This window comes from Heteronotia binoei, chromosome 4 (genome assembly GCF_032191835.1).
Source record: "Heteronotia binoei isolate CCM8104 ecotype False Entrance Well chromosome 4, APGP_CSIRO_Hbin_v1, whole genome shotgun sequence".
NCBI classification, from domain to species: domain Eukaryota; kingdom Metazoa; phylum Chordata; class Lepidosauria; order Squamata; family Gekkonidae; genus Heteronotia; species Heteronotia binoei.
The window spans coordinates 28,700,272-28,726,758 of NC_083226.1; the positions used below are offsets into that span (position 1 = coordinate 28,700,272).

Consider the following 26,487-nt stretch of genomic DNA (forward strand, 5'->3'; position numbering starts at 1 on the left):
GGTTTGAAACATCCCCTAAACACACACACAAAGGTGGGGAAGAGTAAATTTCACAATCAATCTTGTCTCCTGCTCTGAAATCTGGTGGTTTTAACTGTTTTAATACTATGTTTTTAACTGATCTTGTCTGATTTTGTTGTAATCCGCCCTGTGATCTTGTCTGATTTTGTTGTAATCTGCCCTGTGCCAGTTCACCATGGAGGGTGGAATATAAATCTGCTAAATAAATAAGTTCATATTGTCTTAAAAACAATCTCATGATAAAATTATAATTATCAATCAGGTTGCTTTTGGACAGGGCTTTTTTTTTTTTGTAGCAGGAACTCCTTTGCATTTTAGGCCACACAGCCCTGATGTAGCCAGTTCTCCAAGAGCTCACAGTAGGCCCTGTAAACTCTTGGAGGACTGGCTACATCAGGAGTGTGTGGCCTGAAAGCAAGAGTTCCTGCTACAAAAAAAGCTCTGCTTTCGAGTGCAACACTATTGTGAGGTAGGTAGGTTAGGAACCACCAAATAAATAAGCAGCAAGTCCCAAAGAATCTTTGTTTCATCATTCAATTTCTCTGTGACCTTGCTTGGCTTGTGCTCCCATGAATTTCTGGCTGATTGTAAGCCATGCTTCTTGCAAAGATCCTAGTGCAACATAGCTGCAACTCCATCTTGACGTTCTTTATAGTACATTTGAGCAATTTTTTTTTATTTTAACAAAAAAAAGTCAAATAATAAGCCAGCATCAGGAATAATATACAATAAACAATAATTGAAGATATACATAAAATACAAGTGTAAAGTGTGCAGTTAGAATCCCATAAGGTAACATGCAGCCAATCACAGATTATAGTACACTCGTAAGACCTAGAATACATTCCTCTATTAGTTGCTAGGAATCTGACATGTCACATTAAATTGTATATTAAAAGTAAATATCTCTATAATATGCATGACTGGGTAAAATATCATTTCCCATTAAATACTGCACCACAGAACACCAGATTTCTTCCAAACTTGACGATAACACATCTTGCGAAATTAGGGGGTAGCCGGTGCTTTCAGTACCTTTACCTTTTATCGCATTTTTTTTCACCCAATGCAAAGTTTGAGCAATTGTAATGCAGGCGCTGTGATTGTTATTGCTTTCAAAGTCAGATCCCGAAGAATCATCCTGGGCTAAAGATGATCCCCCAGCGCGAAATGGAGCGTTGCTACACACCGCATTTGCAAGTGGTCTGCGCTGAGAGCAGAAAAGCTGGGGCTTGCAAGGGGCAGCAAGTAGAGACGCCGCTGTTACTCGGAGTTTGTCGGCACTGAAAGCAGAAGCGCAGACAAGCTCCCCGACAGCAGCAGAAGAGAACTGAGCCACCCACCCCCCCATCCTGCCATCCCTGAAAGCCGCTATGCGTTGGTGAATAATTGATCCCTCCCTCTCTCTTTCTCTCTTCCACCGCCTCTCCATCAGTTTTTGTCCGGCTGCTCTTGGTTCCCCACACCCCTCCCGCCCGAGCCGTCCTACCCAGTCCTCTCAACTCATGATAGATGAAGAGCCAGGCCGGGGAGCTCCGCGATCAGTCCCATGCAATCGCCGCGTCGCCCAATCGATCGCGGCATTACCCACGCGTAAGGTAAAAAAAAGAGATAAGGTTGAAAGAATGATCATCATAATACCGCCGGCTGCAGCAAAGGAGAACTTCCCACCTCACCACGAACTGGTGTTTGCTCACCAAGCACTGACAGTAGTTTTGGGAATTGCAGGAATTAAAAATAAAACAGGGGTGGGGGGTGAGGAGTTAAGTTTGCTTGTTGTTCAAAAGAGAAGTCTTGCGCAAGGCTTTTTCTCCATCCTGGGACGGAGGACAAACTTCGATGCAAAAAGGTCCAGACGGGGGTGTTCATGATATAGATTCCCTTCCCCCCAGTTGTTTGATGGTCCCACTTCTCCTGAGCCGCTAGGAACAAAGAAGGGGGGGAATGGAGGGGGGGGGGAGAGAAGAGAAAATGTGAGGATGATTCCGGATTTGGCTTATCTGGTCTGCTTGAGGCAGCGCTTTCCCCAACGCTATTGATCTCTCTGTGCACATTTCACCCCGCGGTCGTCGTTTCCAAGAGAGGTTTCCTGCCTCTGTGGAAACTCTTCGTCTCCGGACCCGACTGGGGAGAGTTCATCGGGGAGAGCCAAGAGGAAAAGGCAAGATCTCCTCCAGTCAAGGATCTTTTTGCAAAATAACACACCATGAACTCATTGCATGCGGTTAGGACTTTTTATATCGAAGAAAACACGTGTATACCCATAACATTCTCCTCCCCCCCCCCCAATTATATACGCATACGCGAGGATTCTAGTTTCCTTTGGTTCGAAAAACGTAGCGTCCTTGTATTGCAGCTTCATTCGTCTTTCAGAACAGGACGTCAGAGATCTCTATCATTTGGTTAGTAGCTCTATTAATAAGGGGGAAAGGTAAAAATCGGATCTACACGGATCTTCATGAATTCATTACATTGAAATGAAATCAAACCACTATTATTCTGTAGATCCTGTCTTAGACTATAGGCAGGACCACAAAAATCATGCCTCCACGAATTTGTGTCTCCTCACCAGTGCAAAAACAGGATTCCAATCACGGATCCTCATGAATTCATATGATATTTATGGTGAAATGAAATCAAACAACCACCATGCTGTAGATCCTGTCTTAGACTATATGCAGCACCAGAAAAATCATGCCTCTACGAATCTGTGGTGTCACAACAGTGGGAAAACATGTTTCCAAACCACAGATCCTCATGATATTTACTTAAGAGCCCCCCAAGCTCACCATCAATTCTTATATCATGGCCATGGGCAGAGTTTGCATCACAGAAATCATGGATCCACGACTCCGTGGCAGTGCCATGGACCAAAAACTGGGTTTTGAACCATGGATTCTCATGGATCCTCATGATTTTTGCTTTGGATCCCCCCAAGCCCACCATCCAATCACATATCATGTAAATGGGCAGAGGTTGCACCTCAGAAATCATAGATCCACAGCTTCGCGGCAGCACCATGAACAAAAAACTTGGTTTTGAACCATGGATCCTCATGTTTTTTGCTTTGGATCCCCCCAAGCTCACCATCAATTCTTTTATCGTGTCCATGGGCAGAGTTTGCACTATAGATATCGTCGATCCACAGCTTCTTGGCAGCGCCATAGACCAAAAACTTGGTTTTGTACCACGGATTCTCATGGATCCTCATGATTTTTGCTTTGGATCCCCCAAGCCCACCATCCAATCACATATCATGTCCATCGGCAGAGGTTGCACCTCAGAAATCATAGATCCATGGCTTCGCGGCAGCACCATGGACCAAAAACTTGGTTTTGAACACAGATCCTCATGGATCTTTCTATTCTTGCTTTGGGTCACCCCAAGCACCCCACCCAAAATCTCATACCAGTTAATTACAAATGGAATTCATTTATCAAGGAGAAATTCATCCTTAATACTTAATTACTCCTAACCCTCTACTTTTGATAGGGTTCCACATACTATCCTTGTTGACAAGTTGGTAAAATTTGGTTTGGATCCTGTTACCATTAGGTGGATCTGTAACTGGTAACTTTGTGGTATTTTGGATGACTGAATGCAAAGACTCTGAGGATCCAAGAGGATCTGTGCTTCAGAACCATCTTTTGGCAGAATGGTGTCATCATGAACTCGTAGATTCAAGACAATTCTGATGTAAACCATGACCATGGGCATGATATGTGATATGATGGGGGTATTGGGGTGATCCAATGCCAAACCCCCAAAGATCAATGAGGATCCATAGTAAAACATGTTTTTATAGCATAGCTTCTCAAAGAGAGTGTGGATGTATGATTTCTATGGTGCAAGTTGTGCCATGAATACGATATGTGATTTGATAGTGATGTTATAGTGACTCCATGTAAAACCCCAGAGGATCCATGGGGATTCATGTTTTTAAACCATGTTTTGGCTTCATGGTGTTGCCAGGAAGGTGTGGGATCATGATTTCTGGGGTGCAAGCTCAGCCCATGGACCTATGTGATTGGATGGTGAGCTTGTGGTGATGCAAAGCAGAAATCATGAGGATCCGTGAGAAAACATGCTTCGAAACCATGTTTTGGCTCCCTGGTGTTGCCACAAAGCCATGCACCTGTGATTTCTGTGGTATAAGCTGTGTGGTGGCCCAAAGCAAAAATCGTTAGGATCCATGATCTGGAACCATTTTTTTTGCTCCATGGTGTTGCCACGAAGTCGAGGATCCATGTTCTCTGTGGTGCAAACTCTGCCCATAAACAGGATGTGTGATTTAATGGTGATGTTGGGGTAACCCAAAGCACAAAGCTATGGATCCACGATTTCTGTGGTGTAAGCTCTGCCCATGGACATGATACGTGATTTGATTGTGAATTTGGCTTGACCCAAGCAAAAATCATGAGGAACCACGAGGATCTGTGCTTTGGAACTGTTTTTGCAGAATGGTATCACCACGAAGCCATGGATCTGTGATTTCTATGGTGCAGGCTTTACACATGGCCATGCTATTTGATTTGATGGTGAGCCTGGGTGAATCCAAAGCAAAAATCATAAGGTTCCATGAGGATTTCTGGTTCAGAACCTTGTTTTCCTATGTGGTGTTGCTGCAAAGATGGGCAACACCACATAGAAATCTGTGAATTCGGAGGTAGGAGCACTACCCATGGACGATCTGTGATCTGATGGTGACCCTGGGTGACCCATAGCAAAAATCATGAAGCAGCATTCAGATCCAAGTTCCAGAATCTTTGTTCTGCTTGATGGTATCACCACAAAGTTGTGGACCAGTGATTTCTGTGGTGCAAGTTCTGCCCATGGACATAATATAAGAATTGATTATGAGCTTGGGGGAATCCAAAGCAAAAATCATGGGATCCATGAGGATCCATGGTTCAAAACCAAGTTTTTGGTCCATGGTGCTGCCGCAAAGCTGAGGATCCACCATTTCTGTGGTGCAAACTCTGCTCATGGAGATGATATGTGATTGGATGGTGAGCTTGGGGGATCCAAAGCAAAAATCATGAGGATCCATGAGGATCCGTTGTTCATAACCAAGTTTTTGGTCCATGGTGCTGCCATGAAGCCGTGGATCACCGATTTCTGTGGTGCAAACTCCGTCGATGGGCACAATATGTCATTGGATGGTGAGCTTGGGGGGGATCCAAATGAGAACTCATGAGGATCCATGAGGATCCGTGGTCCAAAACCAAGTTTTTTGTCCATGGTGCTACCCAGAAGCTGTGGATCTATGATTTCTGTGGTGCAAACTCTGCCCATGGAGATGATATGTGATTGGATAGTGAGGTTGGGGAGATCCAAAGCAAAAATCATGGGAATCCATGAGGATACATGGTTCATAACCAAGTTTTTGGTCTATGGTGCTGCCACGAATCCGTGGATCCATGATTTCTGTGGTGTCAACTCTGCCCATGGACATGATATAAGAACTGATGGTGAGGTTGGGGGGGGGGGGATCTAAAGCAAAAAATCATGAGGATCCATGAGGATCTGTGGTTTAGAAACATGTTTTTCCACTGTTGTGGTGCCACAGATTCATGGAGGCATGATTTTTCTGGTGCTGCCTATAGTCTAAGACAGGATCTACAGAATGATGGTGGTTTCATTTCTTTTCACCATAAAAATCATATGAATTCATGAGGATCCGTGCTTTGGAACCCTGTTTTTGCACTGGTGAGGCGCCACGTATCCGTGGAGGCATGATTTTTGTGGTTCTGCCTATAGTCTAAGACACGATCTACAGAATAATAGTGGTTTGATTTCATTTCAATGTAAAAATCATATCATGAAGATCCGTGTAGATCCGACTTTTACCCAGACCCTATTATAAGGTAGAGAATGAACATCCCGCCCCCCCCCCACGTGTTTCACTTTCATATTTCCCGGCGGCCTCCTCGTCCCCATTCCAGTCCCTCCCTTGGAACCAAGTAGGAAAACGTAAGGAAGGTCATTAAAAAAAGCACCCCAAACTAGATCCATAAATAAAGCGAGGTTTTATAATCCGCATTAGTTAATGATTCCACAATCCCTGAGAGCGGATAAGCATCTCCATTCCACCCATACCGATTCATCATCAGAGTGGGGAAACATCCACTCTTTTAACAACCACCCTGGCGGGACTGTATGACTACGCAGCATGATTCAGAGGGCGTGGAAGGGCTATCACAAGGATCCACGTCAGGGCAGGTGATGTTGAGTCTACACCTTTTAGCGGTCATTGGCAGAGGGACGGGGCTGCGTGTCAGCCCCGTTTCAGGGGCATCTCGAAGCGCCTGAGAAGCTGGGACCAGGGAGAGTAGTGTAAAAATAAATCCAGCCTCGGCTGCCCTCGAGAAACTCCTGCTGGCTTGGAGGGCAGCAAAAGAAAGCGGTGCGGGGAAGGCAGCCAGTTTCGTCAGGTTGGCGGGGAGAGGAAGCCTCCGGGGGAAGAGAACCAGCCAACGTCTCTCTGTACGAGTTCCTGTTCCGACAACTGCTGGCTCTTGGTGTTCCCCCGCCCCTCCCCACGGACGGGGCTGGTACGGAAGTGGGAGAGAAAGAGACGCAGGGCTGGCTGCGAGCTCCCCCTCTCTTCTTGTGTGTAATTCAGGCTGCGCTGGCGAGGCCGCCAGCGATGGGCGGGAGGAAGAAGGCGCCTCTAGCCAAGGGAGTTTCTGTCGGAAGGCTGGGCGAGAGGAAGCTGTACTAGGCAAGCCACACAACTTCTTTGGCCCACGAGTGGCCCCCGCGCACACACGCACCCAAAGGACCGGTGGACTCTGCGTCTGGATCGAGACTTGCGCAGCCCGAAGAGGAGGAGGAAGAAGAGGGGATTGTTTTTATATTTCTCCATCGACACGCACGAAAAAAAAAAGGCGGATCGGGATAGGATTACTTGCAACTAGGCGCACCGCACCGACGTTGTGTGTTTGTGTGTGCGCGCGCGCTCGCGCCAGCAAGGAAGAGAGAGCCAGCCAGCATCAGCCTTTTGACTGCTCCGCCGGGGTCGCTTTGCCTCTGGATCGGGATTCGAATCGGGGAGTGGTGGTTTTGTTTTTACAGCTGCTGCCAATTCGTAGAAGGAGGGGAGGCAGAAGAGACAGAGAGAGAGAGAGAGGAGTGGAAAGGAGAAACCCGCTGCGTGGATGCCCTTCGCTTTCCCTTCCCCCTACAACACGCCGTGCTCCCCCCCCCCTTCTTTTTGCAGGAAGGCGGTGCGGCGCCCAGCTGCTGCTGCGGCCACCGCGTTTCCCGAGGATCCTACCTTTGTTTTCTCCATTGCCCTGAATTATTGCACCCCAGCGGCCCTCCCCGTCAGTAAGCGGCTCGTTTCCCCGGGGCTGGCCGCCTTGAGGGGCAGGTAAAGGGCGCTACCGGGCGGCGTCGGCGCCCTTCTCTTCCCTCCACCCGCCCACCCCAGCGCCGGTGTACTTTGGCTCCTCTGCCGCCGCCGCGGCTGCTGCTGCTCCTCCTCTTGAGGAAGTTTCCTCCCCCTCTTCTCCTTCTCCTCCTCCCCCATTTTTCGCAAGCCCGCCCGGCTGCCTTCAGCGGCGCAACTCCTCGCGGGAGGGGAGGGGAGAGGGCGTCTTTTCTCTTCCCTCGCGCGCACCGCCCGCCCCCCGATCCCCGCCAGCGGGGCTTCCAAAACGAGGCTGGGCTGGTCGCGGACCCCCAGCGGCCCCTGAGCCCAGGCCGGATGCCGGTGGCCGCCAACTCGCACCCCCGCGCGGCGCAGCAGCACCAGCAGCCGCCGCCCGACTGCCGCCCCTTCGCCGCCTCCGCCCGCCTGCGGGACCCTTCCAAGCCCGGGGCCGGCGGGGCCGAGGAGCGCACGGAGCCCCACCGCCACGGCCAGGCCGGCGGAGAGGCGGGCTGCGGCGCTGGAGGAGGCAGAACGGCGGCGGCTCCTTCCGGCGCCCCTGCTTCGCCACCCCCTCGGCAGCCTTTCCCCCCGCCACCCTCGCCGCCCCTCGAACCCCCCCGGACGCGCTCCCGGTCCCGCTCGGGCTTCTTCAGCCTCCTCGCCATGAACGCCAACGCCACCGCGGCGGCCGCCGCGCACTTCCAGCCGCCGCCGCTCCCTCCTCCGCCAGCCCCACCGCATCTCCATGGGCCCAGCCTGGCCGAGCTGGGAGCCCGCAGCCAAGGCAGAGGGAGCCCCGCCGGGCACGGCCACCCGCGAGCCCCGCCGCCGGGAGCCAGGGCGCCCGCCCCAGGTAATGGGGCCCACGCGCGGTTGGGTGGGCGTTTGTGTGTGGGGGGAAGACTTGCAGTGTTTGTGGGGAGAGGGGGCGACGCCGTGTGCGAAAGGACGCCCTTGGAGGCCGAAGGGGGTGTTTGGAGCAGGCTTTGCGCCCACAGCCCCAGAGGGGAATTCTGCTTGACAGTCCCGGCTGATTGGTGTGTGTTTTTAAGGCTGAGCCAAAACGAAGGCTTGTGGGGGGAGGCTGTGCGGAAGGAGGGGAGGTTTGGGGAAGGTCTTCACCGCCTCCCACACACAACACCCCCCAGTGTTTACTTGGAAGTTAAGTCCCCCACCGAGTTCAACGGGCCACAACTTCCTAGGAGTGATTGGGGGGGTGGGAGGGAGGGGAGGAGGCGTGTTCAGGGTTGCGTTGCTCGCTTTCAGGGTCAGTTCTTCAAAGGCTTGACAGGTTTACTTCGAAGTTAGTCAGTCCTAGATTGGGTGTTTTTTTGTTCTCCCCGGGAGGTCGTGCCTGAGATTACTCTCTCTGTGTGTGGAGCGTGAGGAGGGGAGGGGGGGAGTTAAATCCCCTCAAGAAGTTTCCCAGACTTGCCAAAAAAGCAGGAGCCTTCTAAACTGTTTTGAAAAGATAAAAAAGAGTGATAGTTCAAGGAGGAAACCGCAGAAGACTTGAGGTTGCTTTTGGGGCGGGTGGGTGAGGGAATTCAAAGAGGGGTGGGTGGGAAAGAAGCCTGGGGTGGAGCGAGGGATGAAGCTTTCCCATAACAGCAGACGCATTTCTGCAAGCCTTTCCCTAGGAGTTGGGTAGGCTTCCCAGCGGTGCTTGGCTGTCTTCTGCATTTGTTCACATGTGCTGGCGAGGAGCATGGGGGTGTGCGTGGATTGCCTCACAGGGAGGGCAATTGGAGTTTGCTGACTGCTTTCCTCTGGAGAGAGGGGGGCAGACAGTTGGGGAAGGGCTTATTCTCGGCCCTGCTTCTGTCATACAGTGTGTGTGTGTCCTGCGTGGGAGAAGGGCTTGCTGATACTTCAGCGTGGAACACGTGTGGTTAGTCATCTTCCCAGATGTGTGCAAAAAAAAAAGTTATCCAGAGCTGTTGCTGGGGATGCCTCTGGAATGAGTTGGCATCAAAAAATGCACAAGGGCCCAACTCTCTCAGAAAGCCTGAAGGGCTTCAATGGGCTACATAAGAGTGGGTTTTTTTGGGGGGGGGGGGGGGTTGGAATATCTACAGCCAAACACTTTTTTTTTAAGAGCTGACACTTTTTACATGTGGTTGGATCAAACGATGGTATGTTTGCAGTTCTTGTAGGGTTGAGACAGGCTCAAGCACAGGAAAAGTATGTAAATGTAAGCTCCTGTGCTGTTGATTAGCTATCAGAATTTTTGGACGCTGCTTCAAGTTTTGCTAGCTGCATTTTTTAGTTTTCATCGTATTCTCAATTTATGATATGTCTCTATTGAAACGCTGAATGTTGGTCCTACTTTTCACAGGATGTTTGTAGACTCTTGGGTTTTTTAAAAAAAAAACAATAAAGGGCTTTCAGTACTATAGCTAAATTAGTCATCTTCATATTCTGGGATGCCCATAATTAGCATGGTCTTAAATTAAAGGTAGATTTTTTTAAATATACAAAACTGAATTTATTGTTTGAAATGTATTTGAAATTAAGGCTACTGTGGTTTAAGTCTTTCTGGAAGTCTCATTCTCTTCCATGACTGATCTTTATTCTTAATCCAGATGTGGGTGGGCTGGTTAGGATTATTCAGTATTGTGGAAAAGGCACTCCTCCAAGTTTTACAAGAGGCTTTGTTGTGTTGCAGTTTCTAGTAGTAAACGTTTTTCTTCCATGATCCTGTTCCAGGGCTAAAAGTCAATGAGTCTCAAATCCAGGCCCTGCATTCATGTTCTGTTGTGTGTGTGCTGGAGGAAATTAGACTATTGTAAATATTATAAGGATGTTAATGGTTGGAAAGTGAGGAATTAAATAGTTCATTCTACAATCATTGTGATATTACCTGTTTGCTTGAGTGTCAGATCGGAAACATTTATCAGGTCTTGTTCTTTTTATTAGACATTTATTTATTTGCTTGAATTAAAAGCTGACTGTTTTAGATGCAGTTTCCTTTGAAAATAAGGTTCTGTCTGTATGTTCATAGGGGTTTTTTATCCTTTGCTGGCTTTCTTGATTTTTTTAAAAAAATGTGAATTTGCAGTTGTAGAAATAGAATGACCCTGAATGTTGCCTAGTCCAGCTCTAAGGTTTTGTAAATCTAACATACATCAACTAGATTATTATGTCCCAAAAACCCAGTAAGTGAGGATATGTGTATTTCTTTCAGTGAAACAAGCTCTTTTTGTATGTCTAAGTAGAATTGCAGTGACCTGAGAAAGGTTTCTTTTTCATTTTGAAATACAGCTTCTTTTCTTGGATTAGTTTTGTGTCAAGTGATTGATTTCTGATATTGAAATGGGGCTTGTTTCCTGATGTGAAAAGTTATTTACAATATTTTCATGTATGAGAAAGAATGTTCTCCATCCAACGTTTAATAAATAAATGAAGATGGTCATACTTTAAAATAGGCATACTTAAAATGCATAAATACTACAAAGTCTGAATGAAGTAACATGGAACAAAACAGCAAAATATGTGACAGAATTTGGAATGTGCAGACAGAAAAGTGGTTCTGGCTACAGTACTTGAGCTGTTGTTAATGTTTAAACAAGCCATAGTTTTGAGGCTTTGCTGGTAATATTAGTAAATAATTCTGATAACAGTTATTTAAAAAAATGTGATTAGTTCTTCAGGCTGAGGGTTATCATCAGTATGAAGAAAATAGCATGTGCGTGACAAGCCTAGGCAAGTTTACTCGTGTGCAAATCCCAGTGAGTTAATTACTTCTGAGTAAGTGTGCAAAGGATTAGAACCTAAGTAGGAAAACCTAATGTAACTTTTCAAACACTGTACTTGAATGCTTGGGGGAGGGGAGGTGTTTTTCAAAGGATTCCAATAAGCTTCTAGTTAACAGTGTCTTATTACACTAAGAATTCAGTTGTAGCTTTTTCTATTTTTAGTAATATAAAAAGGTAAAGGTAGTCCCCTGTGCAAGCACCAATCGTTTCCAACTCTGGGGTGACATCGCATCATGACGTTTTCACGGCAGACTTTTTACGGGGTGGTTTGCAAGCTGGGTACTCATTTTACCGACCTCGGAAGGATGGAAGGCTGAGCCAACCTTGAGCCGGCTACCTGAATCCAGCTTCCACCGAGATCGAACTCAGGTTGTGAGCAGAAAGCTCGGACTGAAATACTGCAGCTTTACCACTCTGCTCCACGAGATTATTTTAGTAGTATATACAAGTGTAAATAAAACAGTTATATTTTTTTACCTACCTGGTACAATAATAATTTATTCCTAAATCATTTTGGTCTGCGATGCTTACTTGACTATGGAGTAAATCAATCAGAAATCTATCAATTCTGACTGGCTGTGGTAACCAGCAACTGTTTGCTATTGCCCGAGTCCTTTGATATGTCTGGCAGGCTTATGAGAGAGGGAGGGGGTCAACCTCTCATTTCATACTGGGCTTTGAAGATGCTTGGAAGCAGCAAGATTCTTTGCATGACTGTTTCTGCATGTGCCAAATAACTTGGGAGAGGTGCTTGAAGAATGCAGTCCTGTCCAGCATGAAGATTGGTGGTTGCTAGAATGAGATCCATGATCACTGCTGGTCCTCCCTTGAAACAAACAATGTTCGTCCCTTAATTTGTCCCTGGGCTATGAATGGCCTTCCATAAACCTTTGCATTAAAAATTGGTGTGAGAATCAAAGCAGCCAGGGTGATGTAGGGCATTTTTTACTTTTAACCACCTGGTTTGATCACAGAAGTAGGGCCTGGGTGAGCTAGGGTTGCCAGTCTTCAGGTGGGGCCTGGAGATCTCCTGCTTTTACAATTGATCTCCAGCTGGCAGAGATCAGCTCCCCTGGAAAAAAATGACTGCTTTGAAGGGTGGACTCTATGGCATTGTACCATGCTGAGGCCCCTCCCAAACCTCACCCTCTCCCAAACCCCCAAAGTTTTCCTACACAGGCCTAGCAACTCTAGGGTAAGCCAGTGTTCAAGCCTTCCTCCTTGTGTCCTGTTTTCCTTATCTAAATTGGCCTCAGAACTGGCTACTGGCTCAATTTTAGGGAAGCTGTGGTAGAGTTTGGTGCCTGTATTTCTTTCCCCCAGCAGGACAGATCACTGAGCATGCATTTTTTAAATGTTCATTTCCCCCATTCTTGCTTAGTCAAAGTAGCATGTTCATGCATCTACTTTAAAATGGATGAAAAAGATACTAGGAGACCTGATCATGAATCTCCTTCACGTCTGTTTCAGTCTTCAGTGGTGCCTCTTTAGTAAGTTCATCTGATGCAGCTGAAATTTCCCCCTCTGTACAGAGGTGAAGAATAAGGAGCCCCTTTTATATCTGATAATATCCCCCTCCTCTCTTTCTCTTCCTTCTTTCCCTTTTCCTCTTAAACATGTTAGTATACAGAGGGAGGGACAGGTATGATCTCCTTCCGAATCATTAACACTGTCTATTTTAATAAATCCGACAGAAAAGTACAAACTGGGCGTATATCCAGTGGTACAGTGCTAGAGGAAGTGTATCCATATGGTGGGTGGATAAAAAAGATTGCAGGTTTTAAAAAGAAATATGTTTTTTTTTTAACTTTCCCATTGTCCTGAAGGGTGTGTTTTTAAAAATAGCTTGTGAAATCTAAATGTTATGCCCTAATCTTTCTGAAGTCTATACATGTTATAATATTATACTGAAATCATGACCCAAGCCCACATTGTAAATCTGTTTTTGTGTAAATGAAGGAAAATACTGGCTATTGACTTTTGAGGTCAAACATAAGTATCTTTGTTTCCAATGTAGATTTTCTTCTGGGCCTAAGAACTGGCAAATTATCATAGCGCTGTAGATGTAGGAGTGGTGTTTCCTGCTGCCTAAGAATAATCCATTGACTCCACTTGGATGATTTTGAATTTGTAGGACATTTGTAGTGTGTTCAGTTCTCTATTCTGACTGTTTATATCTAACCAAGCAAGGAGATAAATTTGTGGTCTCCTGGAAGCATGCTGTTCTGCCCAGTAACTACCAACACCTTTTGGAAAGGCACTTAAGTGTTCAACAGAGTGATCTTGCTTAGTGACCTTGCAGGTGTATGAAGACAATCTAACAGAAATCCATTAATTTTACAGTTCTCCCCTGTCTAAACAGAAATACTGATTCAGTGCAAAAGGCATGCAGGGTATATGATCATAGAACTATTACGCTCCTAAGCTTGTATGAAGGTAGTATATGGTTACGCTACATTTTAATTATTAATAGCAACCAGTTAGTATGCATGCTTTTCAGGAATATGTGTGGTTCAGTGGTAGGGCACATGTTTTGCATGCACAAGGGCCCAGGTTTAGTCACTGGTTATCTCTAGTTAAAAGGGGCACAGATAGCAGGTGGTGGGAAACAGATTTCTAAGATCATTTAGAAGCATTGCTTTATAGATTAGACATTATTCTGTTAGATGAGCTAATACACATAGATATATATCCAGCTGTGTTTCTGTGTTACAGCAAAAGAGTAAATTTAAATCAGTCCACCCTCCCCACACGTTTGGCAAGGTACGTGGAGCACATAAAATCAACATTGAAAGCTTTAAAACATACTTCTATTTCCTTATCAAAGTATCATAGTCCAGTTTGACTCACAATGCAGTGGGGTTTTTTTTAGAGAGAGGAGAGTGAGCTGAGGATCAACATGCATTCAGTTATTTTTGTCATCCTGAATCCTTCATTTATTTGGTGACTAATATTTGTACACTGAAGTTACACAGCCAAACCCATCTAAGTAAGTGTTAGGAGTAGACTGCTGAAAGAGCAACATACAGATGTACCTTCAGACAGGTGATGGTGTGGGACTTACTGCTTTACTTTTCTCTGCTTGAGTTCTTGCACGTATAATCTCTGGACAGGCACTGTTCTCTCCCACTCCTCTCTTCCATATTCTTCAGGTCTCTCTCTCTCTGTATTTCCCCCCTTGAAACACCTGGCATGGTTATCTGCTCCACAGTTTATTTTGTTAAAGCTTTTTAAAAAAAAAAAAAGTTTCAGCAACTGCTCAGAGAATGTGGGATGTGGCTTTATGACTGACACAATGGGTGGCCAATCAGTGATGTGTCATTCTAGTTTATCCCACAAACCAGAAGAACAGGTTTTCCTTGAACCCAGTCCAGGTGAGAAAAAAGCATGTGTGTCTAAAATTAAAAGTATGCCTCTGTGGCAGGCTCACTGCTGAGATCATGGCCCCTCTGTATGCACTTCGAAGAATCAATTTATTAGACAACTGTTAAACTTTTCATATTTCTTCTCTTTAAAGATATAGCCTTGAGCAATATCACCATGAGACTATGACACAGCATAAAGAGCCACCGTGCTTTATTATTAATTTAGAACATTTTAAAGCTGCTTTTCCAGAGTTTCCCCCAAAGCAGCTTACAACATAACCAGTGTTTCCTCTGAGTTAGTGTGAGCTAGCTCACAGATTTTTAGCCTCCAGCTCACACATTTATGTCTTAGCTCAGGAGCACACTAATTTATGCAGTAGCTCACAACTTTAATGCCAGTAGCTCACAAAGTAGAATTTTTGCTCACAAGACTCTGCGGCTTAAAGGGAACGTTGAACTTAACAGTCATATGTTGAATATGGACTGAGGAGACTGCAGTTAATATCCTGGCCACAAGTATTCTTTGTGTCTCTGTGCAAATTACTGTTATCCTTGGAGAAGCTATTTAGGAAAGGAAAGGTCCCCTGTGCAAGCACCAGTCGTTTCTGACTCTGGGGTGAAGTTGCTTCCATAACGTTTTCACGGCAGACTTTTTACGGGGTGGTTTGCCATTGCCTTCCCCAATCATCTACGCTTCCGCCCAGCAAGCTGGATAGTCATTTTACCAACCTCAGAAGGATGGAAGGCTGAGTCAACCTGGAGACGGCTACCTGAAAACCCAGCTTCCACTGGGGATTGAACTCAGGTCGTGAGCAGAGCTTAGGACTGCAGTACTGCAGCTCTTAACACTCTGTGCCACGGGGCTCTTTAAAAAGATGCTAAATCAATGCTTGAAGGAAAAAATATGCTGGGTGTTGAAAAGGTTTTTCTTTTTGAAGAAGCCCAGAAGCTTGCTCAAACCAAGTGGGGGAAGAGTAAAAAAAATCTGTGCTGTAGTTGTAGCCAGGTACATATGTCAGAGAGAAAAAGAGCAAGGGTAGGGAGACATCAGCTCTGCTTGCAGCAGAAAAATCTGCACCTGCTCCCAGAACGAGGTGTGTCCATCTTCATCTGCGGTGGCTGGGTTAGCAAGGGGCCACTGGAACGGGAGATGGAGCTGAGCAGCTGACATCTCTTTCGTGCCAGGACCCAATCTTAAGAGACAGGTTGAGGCATAACAAGCATTTTGCTTCTATAGCCACAGCTGTATTTTCTAAGAAAAGGCAGAAGGTAGAATGAGAAGAATATCCATGCAGAACTAGTGACTGTCTATATATATATTGTGGTCAGCTAAGGGCTTGATAAACCTCCTGCCATCTCCTTGGTTTGTGTGTATGTGTATTTTCAACTGGTTATAAGCCTGTTCACCAGCTTGAAGATTGCCCCAAGGATGTCTCCTTACCTCCCTGTGGCCACAAATTGGTTATACTTTTTCAGTGGCTGCTCCAGCATTATACAACACCATTCACAAGATTTGAAGGGTTGGTTTGCCTTCTGTACAAAAGTAAGGCTATTCCTTTATGTGGACATTGTGCAGTTGGTTTCATAAGGAAAGTGAAAAAGTTGTATAGCTGTTTTATTCCCTCCTTTTAAAAATATATCTTAACTGCAGCACATCATTTACATAAAATCATTTACATAAAATAGGTCACATCTGACCACACAGTTCAAGCCTCCTTGAACTGTGTGGTCAGTGGGGAATGTGACCTATTTTATGTAAATAAATTCGGGATGTTTGCGTGAAGTGGTGGATTATGGATTAAGAACCAGTGCTGTTGATGTACATATGAGATTGTATTCATAGATAGCTTCTCATGATCTTTCCCCACACTGTCTTTCCAAACAATTGCTTTAGTTTGAATGTGTTCAATCTGAAGGACCTGTGGCCCTGTTTGAATACACATACTCCAGCATCTGAAGGTTGTAAACCATCTAAAATACATTCAGGTGGATAACTGTCTTGGTCTCAAGGAACAGGACAAAGTTTGATTCGAGTGACACCTGTAAGACCAACAAAATTTAATTCTGGGTATAATCTTTTGTGTGCATGCACACTTCATTACCGTATCTGATCGAAGTGTGCATGCACACAAACGTTTATACCCAGAATTAATCTTTGTTGGGCTTAAAAGTGTCACTGGAATCAGACTTTCATCTAAAATGCACTGAATTAAAAATTTCGGGAAAACATAACCGTCTCGACAGATGCTGTATGTTTTTAACTGTTGTAGATGTTAGGCTTACACTATTACACTGTTTTAAAAGCGTTCTTTGTAACTGAAAAGCAGTCTTTGCAGCTTTTATGGCCAACGGCATTCTTAAATTTGACACTTCCAACATAGTCAGTGTCTGAAGTGCTGGACAGCCTCATGAGTCTCTTAAGCTAAACATTGTTTTCTTGGTCGTAATAATTTAAGTGCATCAGTGCCTGAACAGGTTTAAAGAATGGTGATTGATTTTTAGTAGATGAACACTGGTCTCCTGTGTTCAGGGCGCATCTGGTCTTAATACATTAATTTTGTCTGCAACAACTCCTTAATGAGAAACTTGTATAACTGAGAGTTTACTGTATTTTCTTGTGTATTATAATAATTGTGTGCCATGAGTTTATTGCATTTACTAATGTATTGTAATAACTGCACTGTCAAGTCACAAAAAACTCATGGCAACCCCAGGACCATGGGTTTTTTGAGGCAGATGAGCAGAGGAGGTTTGCCATGCCTTCCTCTGCATAGCACCCCTAATCTTCTTTGGTGGTCTCCCATCCAAGTATTGGCCATGGCTGATCCTGCTTAACTTCCAAGATGTGAGATCAGCCTAGCCAGGGCTGTTGCATAGGCATAAATATGGCATCTAAACTGAACAGCATTTTGTTTAAGTGCTTTTGCTTTTTTAAAACTAAGAAATGACAATGCTCTTACTAACTGTGTATATGCACTGAAAAAATTAACATTCAGAAGCATGTTGTATACCTTATTTCATGCAGCTACTGAGAATAGGAGGTGGTGGCGGCCACAAGCATGGCCACCTTCAAGAGGGGTTTAGATAAAAATATGGAGCAGAGGTCCATCAGTGGCTATTAGCCACAGTGTGTGTGTGTGTGTGTGTGTGTGTGTGTGTGTGTATATATATATATAAATTTTGGCCACTGTGTGACACAGTGTGTTGGACTGGATGGGCCATTGGCCTGATCCAACATGGCTTCTCTTATGTTCTTATGTAATATATGCAGTGTAGATCGGTCTACACCGTGTAGACAACATAGTGGTAGGCTGACAAGAGCTGGGATTGTGAAGCTTGCTGATAGGCTGAGAGATACGAACTGGACCAAATTATGACTTCACTCTTCTGAAACATAGCTGGACAACTCCATTAATTTATTTTTTAAAAACTGTTTATTCTGTCTGTCTCTCGGGGCTCCTGACAGGAAGTGTAAGGTACAGATTTAATAAATAAATGTTTATTTGCGGATTCATACTCTTCATACTAGCTAATGGATCTAATGTGCTTTAGAAATATGTACACCCGCATGTTAGATTCTCATAGGCCCAACTCACATGCATGTATATATCATGATTAACGCAACCACATGGGAATTCTGTTTTCTGAAGTAGCATAACTGTTAATGCCAGGTTGGGGGAGTTGCCTTTCTGCCTTGCCTCTGGGCTTCTCAGCTTGCAGTTGGCTGACTAGATGAAGCTTTGATCAGCGGGGAAATGCTGTTTGCTGCTTTGGGGGCCTGGCAGCAGGTTTTCTACAGGCCAGTTTGCCAGGGATCCTGGAGGCTTCCCCCCCACCCCTCTTCTGGATGTGGAGCGGGTGTCGCTGGGGGCATGTGGGGAGAGGTAGTTGTGAATTTCCTGCATTGTGCAAGGGGTTGGACTAGGTGACCCCGGAGGTCTCTTCAAACTCTGATTCTGTGATTTCACACCTATTTGCCTGGACCCTTTTTAGTTGGAGATGCTGGGGATTGAACCTGGGACCTTCTGCTTACCAAGCAGATGCTCTACCACTGAGCCACCATCCCTCCCCAGGCTTGAATTTGTGAATGAATAATCACAGGCTTTTTGGGCAGGAGCTCACAGGAGCAGAGCTCCGAAACCTCTAAATTTTATTGTGTTCTTTCTTTCTCTGCCCCCCCCTCCAATACTTGCTTGTGGGCTCCATTGTTCAAACCCCCATGAGAATTTTACTGAAGATTTGAGAAACTTTCCAATATTCCCCCCCACACACACACAAAAAAATGGGAAAATAACCAAAACATATCAAGCAGACAGATGGAAATCTTCCTCATGCTACTGTGGCCACGTAGGAGAAAGTAATTTTAAAAGTATGATGGGAGGAAGGTTTCATTATGACCATTCTAATTCAAAAAGTATTTTAAGATAGATGCTGAGCTGGTATAATTTAGTACACCTTCCGGTGACGTCAGGGGTGTGTGGCATATGCAAATGAGTTGTGCTAATGAGCTCCGGCACCTCTTTTGTTGACAAAATGACCACTGAATAATCACAAGCAATGTTCTCTCTAAGCTGCAGAGTCTTGTGAGCTACTGGCATTAGAGTTGTGAGCTACTGCATAAATTAGTGTGCTCTGGGGTCATCCTTCCTGACCTAAGACATAAATGTGTGAGTTGAAGGCTAAAAATCTGTGAGCTAGCTCATGCTAACTCAGCTTAGAGGGAACACTGATCACAAGTAGAACTCCATGAGTCTTTACGTCACTTCCCATAGTACTTTGTGATTTAGTTTCTGAGATTGCAAGTGATGTACATCCAGGTCTGAACTAACCTGTATCTTGACTAGCAATTTATGGCTGCATTCCTAAGAACAGTACCCTGACTGGAAGTCCCGTCAAATAAAGTGGGATGTACTTCTGCATAGGCCTGCTAAGGATTGCTCTGTGTCAATGAATACGCCTTGTCCTGCTGTATATGTTGTTGGATGGGGAGGCTTGGTAGATTTAATTGCATTTTCTGAAGTTGGTCTTAGATTGTTAAAACTTGGCGATAATACTAAGCTTGAAGTCTGCAGTACTGCCTTTTAAATACAGGCAAAACACTTGAGGATGAAGGATGGCAAACGGCTGAAATAATTCATAAGCTCACCTCATGTATTGCTAATCGTGTTTCCAGTTTAGGGAGCACATTTCTGAAAATGAAAGCCGGTGTCTGAGACTTTAGGCATTCGACAGATGTAACATAAATTGCACTGTTAAACTAGCTGTGTCTATGAATAATAAAATCTGCAGACAGAGGAGTATTTCATAATTGAGGAGATCTATTTCTGTACGGTAAATTATTATGAAATATTAGGGAGGGAGGCAGAGTTGTTCGTTTCACTCTGTGTATATTAGGATTTCCCCCACCACCACCCCTTGACATATCAGCTTATGTTGCTGAAGCTGGGTGAGTGAGTTAGACTAAGCAAGTCTGTAGCTCCTATTGATCTGAATGGGAGTCTAGAATCCATTAGGTTTGCTGAATCAGGCCTAAGGCAGTGGGAGTGGTACTGTCCTCTTCATGTATTACTGTGTTCTGAAATGCAGAAGTAGAATTTCTCATGGCAGAGTTCAGCTGGGTTTGACACAGCTTGAATTGTCGGTTCTTTTCTGTGTCACAGTCTCTTTATTTTGATTGAGACCTGCCTAATGATGGCCTCTAAAGAGCTAAAAGAAAACTTTTACTCATTTCTGTTGTTCATACCACATTTTTCTATCTAATGGGGACCCAAAGTGGCTTACAACATTCTACCCTTCTCCATTTTTATACTTGCCTCAACCCTGTGAGTTAGCTTAGGTTGTGAGTGTGTGACTAGCTCAAAGCTACCCAACAATGACAGAGAGAGGGTTTGAACCCAGGTGTGCCGGATCTTAGACTAAGGGTTTTGAACTAATTTTTTATGAGGACCAGATCTGACATAAATGAGACCGTGTTGGGCTGGGCCATGTGTGTCATAAAATGTAATGCCAGGTTACGGAAATATAAACTATATAAAGGACACAGATGAACACAATTAAAGATTTTTAAAAACGTAAAATAAAATATCCTTTAAAGATGAGGACTCTTGCAATATTTTGTTTATTTGACAGTTTCTGATAATTGACGCCTCTTGCTCTGAATTATTGCATCGAAATCCGGAGATGATGTCTGTGCTGTAGCAATCTTGAGTATGCTGTCCAGGTGTGAGTCTGTAAGCTTATTGATTCTTGATCATTAATTATTGATTGTAGCTTATTGATTCTTGATTGTTGTTACCCGCCCAGAATGCGGGTAACAACAATGGGAATGGGTGCACTATAAATTGAAAATAATAAATAAATAAATAAGCTGTGAACCTACTTTCAATTTATTGACATTCATTACAGAAATCTCGTGGTCAATGCTTTGAGCCTAAGACCCAGGGGGAAAACATGGAATGGTTGGGCATCAAGAGCTTTTGTTCATAAGTTGCTTCGTGTGCTGGTCTGCCTATGGAGAAAACAGAGACTTTGCTCTGCAGCTCTTGTGCAATTGAGCAAGTCTGGCAAAGCAAGCTGTGATGAAAAAGGAAGCAAGAGAGAGAGAAGGAAGCAGGTGACAATGAGTTTCTTGCAGACCTGATAGGAGCTCTCCGGGGGCTTGATCCATCCCTCAGGCTGCATGTTTGACACCCGTGTCTTAGACTATTTGCTTCAGCTCTCAGTGTACATTAATATATTTATATAGCTGATCTTGGCCTGGATAGCTGAGTCTAGCCTGATCTTGTTGGATCTCAGAAGCAATGTTCCCTCTAATTTCCACCCTCCCCCCGTGTGGAGCAGTTCACATCCTGAGCAGAGTATAGCTGCTGTAATCTTAAAATGGGCAATGGGCAGTGCAAGATCCTGCATGGCTCCAGATTGCTGCTGTGTTAATGAGTGGCCAATTCCAAATACCTTTATTGGCATAGATAATGAGTGGCCACTTGTGTGCACAGCTTAGAGGGGACACTTTGGAAGCTAACAGAGGCGGTCCTGGTTAGTATTTGGGAGACCTCCATGGAATGTTACGGTTGCAATACAGAGGCGGGCAATGGCAAACTACCCAAACGTCTCTTGCCTTGAAAACCCTAGGGAGTTGCTATGACTTGATGGCAAACAAAAAATAATAATAAAAGCAGGTTGGAAAGTTGTAGCTTGCTTATTACATTCACAAGCAACGGTATTCATGCTGTGAACTGTTCAGGTGCACCTGGATATGAAAGTTATTGAAATGCATAGGACTTAATAAATAAATGCGTTTGAACATTGTGGCAGCCATAGAGAAGGGTGTTTCAGTTGCCGTTTGTCTTCAGGGAGCAAGGGTTTCTTTCAGGTGACCTTGAAGTGAAGCTTTTCTAAGTTGGAAGGAAAGCTTTTTTTAAGGCTATTGGTACAGTATGAGCAGATAAATAGTAACAATTCTTGTTGGCTAACTTTTGCAACCAGCTTTGGCCATCTCCTTTTTTTATTGCCAGTAGGCGCATAGCTAAAGAGCTGGGAGTGCAGCTGTGAATAGGTACCCTTGACTGGAAGCACCTTTGTGCTGATAGTCCTGCCTGTGCATTCCACTCTTCTGGAGTCTCAACCATGGGATCCTTGGTTTACTCAGTCTGCTTGCTTATGAGAGAGCCAGATTGGTATAGTGGTTAAGTGCGTGGACTCTTATCTGGGAGAACTGTGTTTGATTCCCCACTCCTCCACTTGCAGCTGCTAGAATGGCCTTGAGTCAGCCATAGCTCTTGCAGGAGTCGTCCTTGAAAGGGCAGCTGCTGTAAGAGCTTTCTCAGCCCCACCTACCTCACAGGGTGTCTGTTTTTTGGGGGGAGAGGTAAAGGAGATTGTGACCGCTCTGAGATTCAGCGTATAGTGTGGGATATAAATCTAGTATCTTTAGCTGTTCTCTGATACATTTGGGATGGGTTGGCAAATGAGCCATTTTTTTAAAAAAAAAATCTTCAAACCTGGTAGTGCAAGCAGACCTCATTTTGGGCAGGAGCTCACAGGAGAGGAGCTCTGGAACCTCTAAATTTTATTGTGCTCTTTTTCTCTTAACACCCCCCCCCCAATACTTGCTTCTGGGCTCCATTGTTCAAACCCCCTGTGAAAATTTTGCTGAACTCTTTAAGATCTTGCAAAGTTTCTAATATTTTTCTCCACAAAAAAATGGGAAAAATAACCAAAACGTATAAAGCAAACAGATGGGAATCTTCATCATGCCACTGTGGCCACATAGGAGAAAGTAATTTAAAAAGTATGATGGGAGTAAGGTTTTATTATGGCAATTATAATCCAAGAAGCATTTTAAAGTAAATGCTGAGTTGATATAATTTAGTACACCTTCCAGTGATGTCAGGGGTGTGTGGCATATGCAAATAAGTTGTGCTAATGAGCTCCAGCACCTCTTTTTCCTACAAAATGACTGCTGAGTGCAAGACAGGACCCTGGCTTGAGCTTATCAAAGAAATTTGTTAAATCAACAGCAATTAACAAGGCTTTAGTCTTTGTGGAAGATGTGCTAGTTTTGTGGGCAAATTCAGTTATATATGTGGTTTTGGAACTGGCCTAGTGGGATGCAGGTAAGTTCTGTTATTCCCAAAGTATAGATACATAGTTACATCCACGGGTGAAGTAGCTGGCTAGTTAAAACAGCTAAAATATTAATGCCCATAAAATGAAAAATATAGGAAGCAGGGTCTTGTTACTGTATACTGATGTCTGTGAAAAGTCATGTTTCACTGGGATCGCAAGCTTCAGCATTTTTTCAGGAATCCTCTCTGCACAAAGCACCAAAGCGCAGTTGTCTTCATAACAGCCGTGTGAGCAAGAGAGAAGTCAATATTATTACCGGTGTTACAGATGTGACTGAGGACTTGCATAAGGCCCCTGGAGACTTCAGCATGGCTGCATAATATTAATCAGATTAATCCAAAGGCTATCAATTAGTCTAACAGATTAATCAGGGGGTACTGTTGCTAAAATCAGTTTGGAAGATGATGATTAACACCCCCCCCCTCTTTTTAATGCAAATGTTCTGAAAGCCAGAGGTGCCTTAGCATTCTCTTTGATGTGTTTGTGTATGAATGCCTCATCTGAAATGCTGCATAGCACGGTCCCTGCATGCATCATCCAAAAAGAATGATTTGTTCCCTTCATAACTATTGCTTCAATCTTATGCAGATACAATTAATTATTAACCCCTAAGCTTAATTGGTGATGATGCTTCTTTAAACCAGGGATTTCTTGGCTCGCAGCTCAGTCTGGTAATGCCTGTCAGTGCAATCTTGTGTAATGTTACTCCTGTCTGAATCTATTGACTTCTGTGGACTTGGAGTAACTCTGCTCAGGATGCTCATGCTCTGTGTTTATACTGGTGATTCTGTCTCATCTGTATAAACAAGAGGATTAGCTGGTGCAATTTTGGGAACTTTCCTTTCATTGCTAATTCAAACATCTTTTCTAAAACAGTTCTTGCTTCAGTTCATTTTTGAAGAAAGTAGCAAGTTTTAGTGGGTATGACAATGTTGTACCATCTATGCAAGCAGCGGGACAGGGACAAAAGCATATCTGAAATTCCTTGTGAATTTTAGGATGGCCCTCTACCATCCAAGGACACATGGGTAATGCTATGGAAATTATAAATGCGCTTGGAACAGATGCATATTCCCCAAAGTATATATTATATATTAGTGTTTTCCAAAATACTAATCTCAGCAAACAAGGTCTTCATGCCTGCAAGTGGAGCTTTTTTTTTTTTTTAGGAAAAGCCCAGCAGGAACTCATTTACATACTAGGCCACACACCCCGACACCAAGCCAGCTGGAACTGCATTCCTGTGCATTCCCACATCAAAAAAAGCCCTGCCTGCCAGTGTCATGTCTTTTAATTTTTCTTCATTAGCATGTATGATGCAGAGTACTTAAATCTTATCAGGACTTCCAATGCAAACTTCACAGAAGAGGACTGCAATATGAGGAACGAAACACAGCTTCCCCTTCCATTGGGAGCAAAACATGGAGTGGTGAATGACGCCCAAAGCTCTTTAGGGGGATGGTGTCAGAGAGGAGAGTCATCCCTTTGGAAGACATGTGAACGTAGGGCTTCATACAAATGAAAGAATGTGAACAGTGAAGCCATTCTGGGTATCCGCATGAGACTCTACTTTTGTCAAACAAGGAATTTTCTCTCCTGAGTCAAGCTCATGGAAAACAGTTTGTCTGCATACAAAATTGGTTGTGATCTCACAGCCTATCTTTCCTCCATAACCTGGGTAGTTCTGTAACTTAAACAAACCACAATTGTGCTGTCTCTTCTTAAGATGAAAAAGTAACTGTTATTAAATACACAAGAGATTATTTTTTTTAAAAGCCAGAGAAGGTGGACAGCGTGCTTGAAGCTTGGGAGAGGGGAGAATAAGACTGGTGAATGAATTAGCCTTTGAATTGTTAGTGCATAGCTCCCACCAATATGGGAGAAAACTGAGTTTGCTGCCTATGAGAACAATCTGTTAAAGCTCCTGGTTTAACACTCTGGTCGTACACAGCCTTCGCGAGCTTCATTTTAATTGCAAATAACTGCTTCCATTTTTGCACCTATCCCCTTGCTACTTGTGTTACAGGAAGAACTGAAATGTCACTTATGTTATACATTCCCCCCCTTTGTCTTTTGCTCCCCAGCTGAAGGTGCTTTTAAATGAAAGTTGCTCTTGCATCTTGCCAAGATCTTCATCCTCGTTGTTTCTTGGAGATCTTCCCTTTGATTGTTTCAAACACCTCTGCAGCTGATGTCCAGGCTGTTAAGATACCCGAGTCTAAGTGTGTACAGGGTCCAGCCATCTGTTGCCAAAGGAGCAGCAGCAAGTACCTGGAGCAGGTGGTGTAATAAGTAGACATTAGGGGAACAGGCAAGGAGACGGTGTGGAGGTTCACTGGGAGATAATTTTGCAGCGGCCTGTTGCCATGAAGACTTTGTCAAGCAGTGGGAAAGCAAGACTTTTTTTGTAGCAGGAATTCCTTTGCATATTAGGCCACACACCCCTGATGTAGCCAATCCTCCAAGAGCTTACAGGGCTCTTAGTACAGGGCCTACTGTAAGCTCTAGGAGGATTGGCTGCATCAAGGGGGTGTGGCCTAGTATGCAAAGGAGTTCCTGCTACAAAAAACCCCTAGATATTACTAGTATTATGTATTTGCTGTGTTCAGTGTTGGTAGACTTGAGCCTGAAGCATGCTTCCATTACTCTCTAGGATCCTGGAGTGACCAATCGGAGGGATTGCTGCCGACTAAAGGGGATGTGTTTAACTCAGCCACAGTGTATCTATTAAATGGAGTTGCCTGTGCTGTTTGTGACTGTTTCTTCTTGATTAAACTGTTGCTGCTTACTTAAGAGCTGACTGAACTAACTTTATGATAACTAGCTCCCCAGGACTGTGGTACTGTAAGTAGGAAATGGATGCTTGACACAGGGTATCCTATTTGTGACTGTAACCTGGGTTTGTTGAAGTCTCCTCCACAACACATGTGTGTACACACACACAGACACACACCCCTAATGCTTTTCTGTAGCTGTCTTTTGTATCCAGGTTCTCTTTTTTGTTTCTGGTTCTTGTCCATTCCTGATTCTGGAGCTGTTCATTGCCAGGCAGTAGCATTTGGATGCGCCTCTGTACTGGGAGCTGTGCGCAGAAGGAAATATGTGTGCGGAAAGCTTGGATAGAGATCTTCCTTAGTGGTTGTGTTACGCTGCTTCCTGATTAATGATTGGTTTGCAATCTCTAACTAAGCCAACTTTTGCATGGGGACTCCTTTGTAGGTGGCTGGGAAAACTCTTAAGGGGAGAAGGAACATGTATAGAAGGATGGGCTTAGATATGTTAGTTTAGTAAAGCAACACTTACTGTTTTACAGTTATCCTCTCCTTGGCTGCATGAA

At 44.4% G+C, this 26,487-nt stretch overlaps 1 protein-coding gene across 1 annotated transcript in view; it reads left to right on the forward strand.

Annotated features, from left to right (window-relative positions):
* The first annotated feature begins 7,717 nt into the window (after positions 1 to 7,717).
* RNF38 (ring finger protein 38) overlaps positions 7,718 to 26,487 on the forward strand; it is a 128,014-nt gene continuing 109,244 nt past the window's right edge. The window contains exon 1 of the mRNA XM_060237030.1: positions 7,718 to 8,252. Coding sequence (XP_060093013.1) covers positions 7,733 to 8,252 — 520 coding nt within the window. The 5' untranslated portion in view covers positions 7,718 to 7,732. The remainder of the gene's footprint in view (positions 8,253 to 26,487) is intronic.